The 9728-nt window shown below is 36.3% G+C and overlaps 1 protein-coding gene across 1 annotated transcript; it reads right to left on the bottom strand.

Annotated features, from left to right (window-relative positions):
* Positions 1-2116: 2116 nt before the first annotated feature.
* On the bottom strand, positions 2117-8706 carry LOC138403310 (pupal cuticle protein Edg-91-like). Its single transcript, XM_069503323.1, has 4 exons — positions 8672-8706; positions 6725-6869; positions 2793-3018; positions 2117-2274 (listed from the first exon to the last, which is right to left on the bottom strand). The coding sequence occupies exons 2-4, from the start codon at positions 6861-6863 to the stop codon at positions 2244-2246; spliced, it is 396 nt and encodes a 131-aa protein (XP_069359424.1). The 5' UTR covers positions 6864-6869; positions 8672-8706; the 3' UTR covers positions 2117-2243.
* Between the last annotated feature and the right edge of the window lie 1022 nt (positions 8707-9728).

The following is a 9728-nucleotide window of genomic DNA, read 5'->3' on the forward strand; positions in this document are numbered from 1 at the left end:
AACTTCGTGCCGAAATAGATAAACCTAAGTATTTCAATTAGGAGGCTACCATAATTAGTGCAGCATACGTATAGCAATTAGTGCAGTGCGATCATAAACCATTCGAGTGTGAAGCGAGAACAATTCGAGGTGGCATCGATTTCAGGGCGCAGGGCTTTTGTAAGTGGGATTAAAGAGGCGATGGCGTGTGCCGATGTCATCCATCTCCGTTAAATGCTGTTTCGGCACCAGGAGAACCACAGCGCGCGTTCCCCTTACTAGTAGGTATAGTACAGAAGCCGGCAGGAAATATTGTAGAGTATTGTAGAGTAGCTTCGTAGAGCGTTGTCTCTGTCACTCATACCTATGTGACGTTTTGTCGGTCCGACAGAGACAACGCTTTACGAAACCGTAGGTACTCTTTCTAAAGGTCGATGTACAACATTTCCGTAATACAGTCATTTAGTGCTCAGAAAGGGGGTCCCCGGGGTCCCCTAGAAAGATTTCTGGTAGTTTTGAAAATTGGTGATTTTATAGATTTCAATGTGCTCTTTTTCCGAAGTTTTCAGTTTGCCCCTTACTTACTACTAAATATATCAATATATTGGATATTTATAATTTAGGTATATCTACATTATTGCCCGTTGTTCTACAATAAAAAAATCTACCGAGAGCTAAAATATTATCAAGAGAATAATAAGTATGCTGTTTTGGCGGCAGGGGCACCATAGCATTCAACTTGCTATACATGTATAATAAAAAGCTGAATCTACATAAACTTTCAGGTGTGATGGCAGTTTAGCAACAGTCTATAATCAAAAAAGCTCGCCTAAGGTCTTCTTTCCTTATACCAATAGGGAGTCAGCAGAATTTTGATTCGAATCAGACTACTACAATAATATTATCCAACAATTATCTTTCTCACGAGTCGTTCCCTCATGAATTCAAGAATAAGAATTCTGAGAATTCTGAGAATCGAGCAAGACTCGATAGCAATCCTAGTGAGATTGCTGTACAGCAGATGGGTTGGAGATCATCCTCGTGCTCTTTTGGCGTCTTATTCCCAACAACAACTAGCTTCTCAATACTTTCATTTCTGTGGAGTGCGATATTTCTAAAATGGCTAACGATGCACTGAAAGCAGATCGTTGAAAAATTGAGAAAAAGTTGATGCGTAGCGATGCCTCCAGCACCACAATTTCAAACGCCTCAATTTTTTCTCTTATTGTAGGCTATTTATTATGAACGATGATTAATAACAAAGCTAACTATAAAAACTAGCTCATTAATTGATACAAAAAGTAGGACAGAATATGCTTACAAACTACATCCAAATAATACCTAACCCTGTTTAATGATGCACAACTCATTACGCTAGGAAATTGAAACTTCACGCCGCTGCAACCACGCTTATGCTATTTCATTATAAATTCAACGATAATACATAACAGACTATTAATGTTCCAGTGGTAAAATAGTGGTTTATTATTTCGTTACAGGCGTAAGTATCTGAACGCGGAAATTCGAATAAGTACAGTAACTATCGATGTTTTATGTGGAGACAGCACATAGCTGTAATAACCGATATCAAAAATTCAAATTTCGTCAGCAGCATGTGCCTAGCAGTTAAAATGAGCAGAGCCCACGTCAGCGCTGATATCTGCTGATGCCATCAGCATTTCTTTGAATGCAGCCGATTCCTGCTGCTGACATCTGACCAAACTTTTAAGATTGGCTCTTCGAAAGCTATTTTAACAGATAATACAAATATTTAATATTTATACATTAATGTTCTAACTAATTGATATTAAGTATGACATGGATATTGTAGTTAAATGCATCCATGTCTTACGTATCCTCCATGAATTATTGTTCATATTCATATTCATTCATTTTTGAATTCCAATAATGTATAGGTACTAACATCTACACACATAAAGTTAAATTAAGATAGGTAGATAAAGGCATGGGAAACGCCAACCCCCAACCCAAAATAGACTTACCAATATATCTACCAATTGCACTACATAACTAATAGAATTTTAGTTAGTAATTCAAATAATTAGGTATTTTTATAAAGACCTAATAAAAAACATAATTATACGAATAATCTGCGAAAACAAACAAAATGAAGTATTTTTTAGATTTTAATTATTTTTCTTATATTATGCTAAGACGGATCAGTCGCGAGATATTCTCCCATCTGTATGTACACGTAAACTACATTAAATAATAATCAGCAGGTACAAGGACACGTTGTTAAATTAATACCAGTAGGTCGAGGGGTAATAAGATCTGAAACAAAAATAAAATCATTATTGCTTTGATACCTAAGTACCTACCTGCATTTTTAGGGTTCCGTACATCAAAAGTGAAATCGAAACCCTTATAGGATCACTTTGTTGTCTGTTTGTCTGTCTGTTTGTCTGTCTGTCGGTCTGTCAAGAAACCTACAGAGTACTTCCCGTTGACCTAGAATCATGAAATTTAGCAGGTAGGTAGGTCTTATAGCATAGAATCTGTGGATTTGTGGTTACATCACACAAAAAAAAATTGTGGTCATGAACTAATAATTAGTATTTTCAATGTTCGAAGTAAGATAACTATATCAAGTGGGGAATCATATGAAAGGTCTTCACCTGTGCATTCTAAAGCAGAATTTTATGCATCACAATTTTTGAATTATCGTGCAAAATGTCGAAAAAATGCGACTGTGTACGGCCGGTTTTTGTTCTTAGACTAGGTACCTCGTAATAAATTAATAATTGCTGAAAGTCACAATAACAATTACAAAACAAATGTAAGGTTTTCACCTGTATCCACCATATCCATGGCCGTATCCGTGTCCATATCCGTGTCCATATCCATGTCCGTATCCACCGTATCCATATCCACCGTATCCTCCGTAACCGCCATACCCATGGTATCCGCCATAGCCGCCATATCCGCCATATCCGTAACCACCGAAGCTTCTGCCGTGAAGCGCTTTACCCACTAAAGCACCGCCAACCAGTCCAACCTTAGCGCCTACGAGGCCGGCTAGAATAGAATAGAAAAGATTTTTATTCAATTTTTTACAGAATCTTCAGAATTTTTGTCTGGGACTTAAGAGGCTACGGCTGTGGCAATGAAAACCCCTACCGGCAAAGCTGAACCACCAAGCGATTTAGCGTTCCGGTACGATGCCTTGTAGAAACCAATACCAAAATTTGTTGGGTTAATAAAAACTGCCATATTCCTTCCAAGGTAGCCCGCATCTTAGACTGCATCAACACTTACCACCAGGTGAGATTGCAGTCAAGGGCTACCTTGTAATGGAACAAGAAAAGAATAGGTAAAGTTACCCGTCATCTACCTACACGCGGAGCTATAGAGTCAGTTCTCGAGAGCCACGTGCTACAACTTAGCACAAATCTCCCGCCATACCGGTCTTAGACAAGCATGTCTAAGGCTTGCAACATACACAACGCAAACCTATAGTGACGCACGAAGAAAATGTGCTAGGGAATGCAGTCCGGCAAAAAAATCAACCCCAGTATAATTAGTGGAACTGAGGATTTTTAGTCCCACAGGATCTTATACATCCGTAACATACAAGTGTCAAAAGAGCCTTGTCGTACTGTACTTACGTAAAAACATAACGTATTTTCTTAATTTTAATCCACTCAAGTTAAACAAATTCATCGCCTTGTAATCATGATGATGAGGAAGATGAAGTGTGCGGCGAGCAACACATGGAAATCTGCAACCCCGACGGCCCTACGTGATCCCACTCGTTGTACCTATAATGCTGGATTAATCATTGCAACATTCCCACGGGACTCTGGTGTATCAGGATTGCATTCCCTAGACGTGGCCAATATAATTCGTAATACAAGCAACAGTATGAAGTCGTTACCACTGTAGGGCGAGCATAACAGCTATACAGTATTGTATGCATTACAAATCGTACACAGTACGCGCGCTTTCAGTGTGATATTCTGCCGTGAGGTTTCACGCGATTGTCTGTCTTAACCTTTTAACGAACTCCTTCCTTATTAATTATTTACTTTCCCAGAGACCGGTTTGCAATTACATATTCAAATGAGCTTGGGTTTTTTTAAATGAGCTCAAATAGGTATAATAATGATTAAATCACATAAAAATGTTGGAATTTCCTATTGGACTACCTTTTCTTGTCAAATATATCTTATAAGTTTTTTTATTAAGTAGGTAGGTACCAACAGAAAGTTAAATACGATTCATTAACATAATTCATAATTCACTGACTGACTCGCTTCTATTTTGCGCGAATTGACATATATTCTGTACAATAAAACGAATATGTTATATGAATATGTAATATGTTACGTGAAATTCATTTAGAATTGGTTGAAATTATTTGGGTAAAAACTACATTGAAAACAAAAAAAAGTTTAGAAACTAACTGCCGCACTCAAAGTCGCTTAATCGTTACCTACTTAAGGAATTAATTAGTATGGATAAGGATGTCTTAGTAATGCGTTATTAGGTATATATTTCGTACAAAATGTTTGTACTAACTGTCATGTAAAAGTACGGTTCACCTTTAAAATAAAGACTAAAATCGAACTTTTGACATGAAATTTGACACAAAAAGTTAAAATGGCGCGTGAGGAGTTCAATTTTACGCGCTAGTAACACAACTTTATTTTAACGCCTAGGGTTTAAATATAGCGGCAACATACGTAGAAATTATTAATAGGTATAAAGTACCTACCTAGGTGCTATCTAAGTGAATTCCTTCAGGGTTCTTGTTCTCTAACAATGTTATCAGTCATCTTGGCCCGAGCGACAGTATCAGATCCTGCAGGAGCGACGTGCTTAAACTAATTTCCCATTTAAATAGTTTTAGATCAATAGGTAGGTACTTATTTTATTCCACAAAATAGATACATATTTTTTAACCTATACCCAATAATTTCTGTTGTATAGCACACTAACTAAAATAATACATTAAACATGTCACACGTCTACTCTCCTCTTATCCTTGTCTTCAATTTCAATGATTTATGTTTTAATTTACTATTAAGTTTTTGGTACAAAAAAAGATACGCTGACATTAAACACGTGTTAAACACCTTATCTGAAATCCTTTGAAGTTCATCGTTCGCTGAGCACTGACAACGTTATCCGTCATCTACACCCGGAGCTATGAAATCAGTTCCCAGGGGAAGCACGTGCTACAACTTGGCACCAATTTCACGCTGTGCCGCCTTGCATACCAATAGCCCCTTGCAAGAACGATTCCTTCCTTATTTACTTTTCCAGGGAACGATTTGCAATTTAAATGGAATCCGGTTTTTTTTTGGTAAAAATAAAACCTTACGTAAAGTTATAAGATATGCCCCCCAATTGTGTAAGAATAACCATTTCATGGCTTTCGCAATCATCAAGAATTCTGCCCTTTGATTGGCTGTGATAAAATGTAAACAGCGAATCAACCAATCAAATGGCAGAATTTCTTGACGATTGCGATAGCCATGAAATGGTTATTCTTACACAATTGGGGGCCAGCCCGGGGGGCTGGCCCCCAATTGTGTAAGAATAACCATTTCATGGCTATCGCAATCGTCAAGAAATTCTGCCATTTGATTGGTTGATTCGCTGTTTACATTTTTTCACAGCCAATCAAAGGGCAGAATTCTTGACGATTGCGATAGCCATGAAATGGTTATTCTTACACAATTGGGGGGCTGGTCTGGATTTACTCCTAAGCTATTAAATTAAATGAACACATTAATATGCACCTAAAACACAACTGTATCTAAATGTGATAGATTTAGCTTCCTTTAGATGTATAAACTAACATATTATTTCTTTCTTCCTTTGGTATTAAACAACAGGTACTTAAATCTCGTAGAAAAGTTGGCTCATGCCAACAAACTCTCCTAATTAACAAATCGTCACGATATTTTCCTTCATAACTAAAGCAAGTGACATATTTTAATTACCTAAAACGCTCATGGCTCCTAAAAGTCGGGTCAGGCTAGCCCTGGACTCGTCAAATAAGAGGCTGGTGTCTTAACTAACTTGAACTATTATATTAAAAGGAGTACTTAAATAAATGAGTGAACTTTGTTCTAGAGCTCTTTACTGTTTACTAGAGCAATAATAATAAAATCTCTCTTATGGTTATTAACCCCTCATTATACTCGCATGTGAAAGATGAGAAATATAACATTATTTGAATAATATAACATTATTTGAATGATTCAACAATACAGACTAAAACAAATAAAATCGGTCTCCCTACTACCTAGGTATACCTACTCTAAATCTAGCTTGTCTTGTAAAACATTTTTTTAGCAGATACCCGGCGTGTGCTACTACGCTTAAAAGTAACCATCTTCGCATTTATGCCTTGCCGATGAAATCCATTTGGGGTTGGATTTTTTCAAAGTCTATACCTAACGGACATACACTTTTGTGTTTTCTATAAAGGAGGATAAATTAATGGTGTATGGAGGATAATATATTAAAATTGTAATCTTCTTTCTAAATATATAAAAGGAAAAGGTGACTGACTGACTGATCTATCAACGCACAGCTTAAACTACTGGATGGATCGGGCTGAGATTTGGCATGCAGATAGCTAATATGACGTAGGCATCCGCTAAGAAAGGATATTGGAAAATGCAACCTCTGAGGGGGTGAAATAGGGGTTTAAAATTTGTGTAGTCGACGCGGACAAAGTCGCGAGCATAAGCTAGTTTTTAATATTTACCTAGCAAGAATCTCTTATCCCTGTTGTTCTCCACTTGCTGGGCATCTGTCTGCTGCACGTCCACCGCAGGACCTTGCTCCAAAGTCTGCGCCGCGGCATACGCCACCAACGCACCGAAGATGATTAATGAAAACTTCATTTTTATCTGAAAAGTAAGTATTTTTCATCAATGAAAGATTTAAATTTGAATATCATTTCAATATATTTTGCTACTCCATATTTACTATGTTCCAACGGTTGAAATGACAATTGATTGTCTAGATCGAAAATATTACAGGCTTTAGAATTATCCATATCCATAGCGTGTCTGTCTGTCCGTCTGTCTGTCTGTCGGCTAGTCTTTCACGACCCATCCTTTCAACTGATTTTGATGATATTTGGCACAGCGATAGCTTGCATCCCGGGGAAGGATTAAGGCTACTTTTTATCCCAGAAAATGAAAGAGTTCCAACGGGATTTTTAAAAAACTATATTCACGCGGACGAAGTCGGGGGCATCATCTAGTTTTCTATATTCGTTCGTACCGGATCTTATCACTATCGTTTTACTTAATATTATATTTTCATTCTTAATTTTAAATAAATTTTAATATTATAAATGCAAAAGTGTATCTGTCTATCGATCTGTATAAAATTTCGTCATAATCCCATCCGCTTAACCGATTTTGATGAAGATAGTGATGATACAGAGATGCATTCCGGGCATTGCATGCCGGGGCCCGGGGAAGGACATATCACATACGAGTATGTTAGTGGGAAATGAAACAGCCATAGGATTTTTAAAAACCCTTAATATAGACGAAGTCTGGAACAACATCTTATACTTTATGCATATCGTCACAACAGAAACATGCCAAATATAGAACAATAGACTTTAATTTCGTAAATAATTAAAGAACAAAAGATAAACAGCGGCCTTTAGAAAGTTGAGTATTACAAACAAAATTACAATTTAACTTCAACTCTAAGTCATTTTCCAACAACGCAAAAGTTTACAAACTAAATAATATTAGTCAGAAAGCTAGGCCTGAAGGGATCCGTGAAAACAATCGCTATTAATAATTATACCAGAAATCTCATTTCATGAAACTTGTACTTCTAAACATCGACTTAATTTATAAATTACTAACAGACTCGCCCGGCTTCGAGCTAAACTATGTGAATGAGTTGTAACTATAGATAATACATAAATCATCTTTTATTATTATTTAGATACAAGCTAGCCCTTGACTTCAATCTCACCAAGTGATAAGTGATGATACAGTAAGATGGAAGCGGGCTAACCTGGAAGGGGTATGTCAGTTTTTATTAAACCCATACCCTTTTATTTTCTACACGGCATCGTACCGGAACGCTAAATCGCTTGGCGGCACGGCTTTTTAGGTAGGGTGGTAACTAGCCACGGCCGAAGCCTCCCACCAGACCAGACCAGAGAAAATTTTGAAATTATAAAATTCCAATTTCCCCTACCGGGAATCGAACCCGGGACCTCCCACTAATAACTATAAGACTACAGCGCACACCACTGCGCCAAGGAGGTCGTCGAAAAATCTAAGTAAAGTTATATGCAATTATGATGAAAACCGCTTTGAAATCCAGTGTAGTAACTAGTAATCCAGTAGTAGACATACAGAATAGAATACACCCACAATACACACACATTAGATAATATGAATACTTAGTTGGAGATATGTTACTCGTAATGAAATAAGAAATACTTTTTTATCATTTAAAAGACTTGCAACTTGTGTAGAATAGTAATTCAAGTGGAAAAGCAGACAATTAAGTACCTATAGTCAAAACTTTTACCAATCACAAAACTTATAAATATGTAAATAGAACGTGATTTTTAGCTCAAGCACAGAGTAAATTTTAATATAAATACGCATTGTTTTTATTTTAAGTAATATTTAATTTCACGAAAGTTAATAAACTCACAAGGACCTACCTGTCCAATTATAAAACGTTATGGTCACAAGCAACACATATACTGTGGTTGGCGATCCTGAACGCCACTTTTATAGGTCGACTAAAGAGAATAATATACTTGGATATAATATATCAATGGAGTCATTGATCCGCACGTGTCACTGACACACCCTAATATTTCCTTTATTGGGTTTTTTTAATAACTAAGTAGGTAAGTATCTGTGTGAAGAATCTTCAGATCGTTAAACTCTATAAAATAATAACTCTTATAAGTAGTAAGATAGTATGGTATCTAAAATAATAACTAAATAATCAAAAAAATCTCTGAATTAATTTTGTTTAAAATCACCATTAATTAGGATTACCTATGGGTATATATACAATTAGAAGGTGGGTATCTATGTATATGAACTGTGAAGACTTCCAAACGATAATCTCTATAAAATTATACATAACTGTAATAGAAAGACGTGCATAGGAATAAGTTTTCGTTAAAAATTAATAAATCACAAAAGTTATGAATAAACTTGTGTAAAATCTTCGCTAATCTAAAGTTAAAAAGCAGATCCGTAACCAAAGGAACTAAAAGTTTCATTCTTCAATTTATGAGTAGGTACTTATCTCACAGGCAAGTAGTAAAATATAATATTACTAGCTTATTCCCGCGACTTCGTCCGCGTAGACTGCACAAATTTCGCTGCTGACCGACCGATCTATCAACGCACAGCTCAAACTACTCGACGGATAGGGCTGAAATTCGGCACGCGCTAAGAAAGGATTTTTGAAAATTCAACTCCTAAGGGGGTAAAATGGGGTTTGAAATTTGTGCAGTTCACGCCGAGGAAGTGGGGGGAATAAGCTAGTAAAAAATAATAATGAAAATAATATATTATGATCTCATAGATTTAATGATCTGGATATAATTCTCGAAGCCTCAAGGCGAGTCCTTTGCGTTCTTGACCGTTTAAAAAATCTCAGTTAATAATAATGTGAGTAAAAAAATATTTTAATTCAAAAACAAGTTATAGTTTTAAAGTAAGTACTAAATGTTAAGGTGAATTCACCTTGCCCTATAT

The sequence above is a fragment of the Maniola hyperantus genome, chromosome 2 (assembly GCF_902806685.2).
Source record: "Maniola hyperantus chromosome 2, iAphHyp1.2, whole genome shotgun sequence".
In the NCBI taxonomy this organism is placed as follows: Eukaryota; Metazoa; Arthropoda; class Insecta; order Lepidoptera; family Nymphalidae; genus Maniola; species Maniola hyperantus.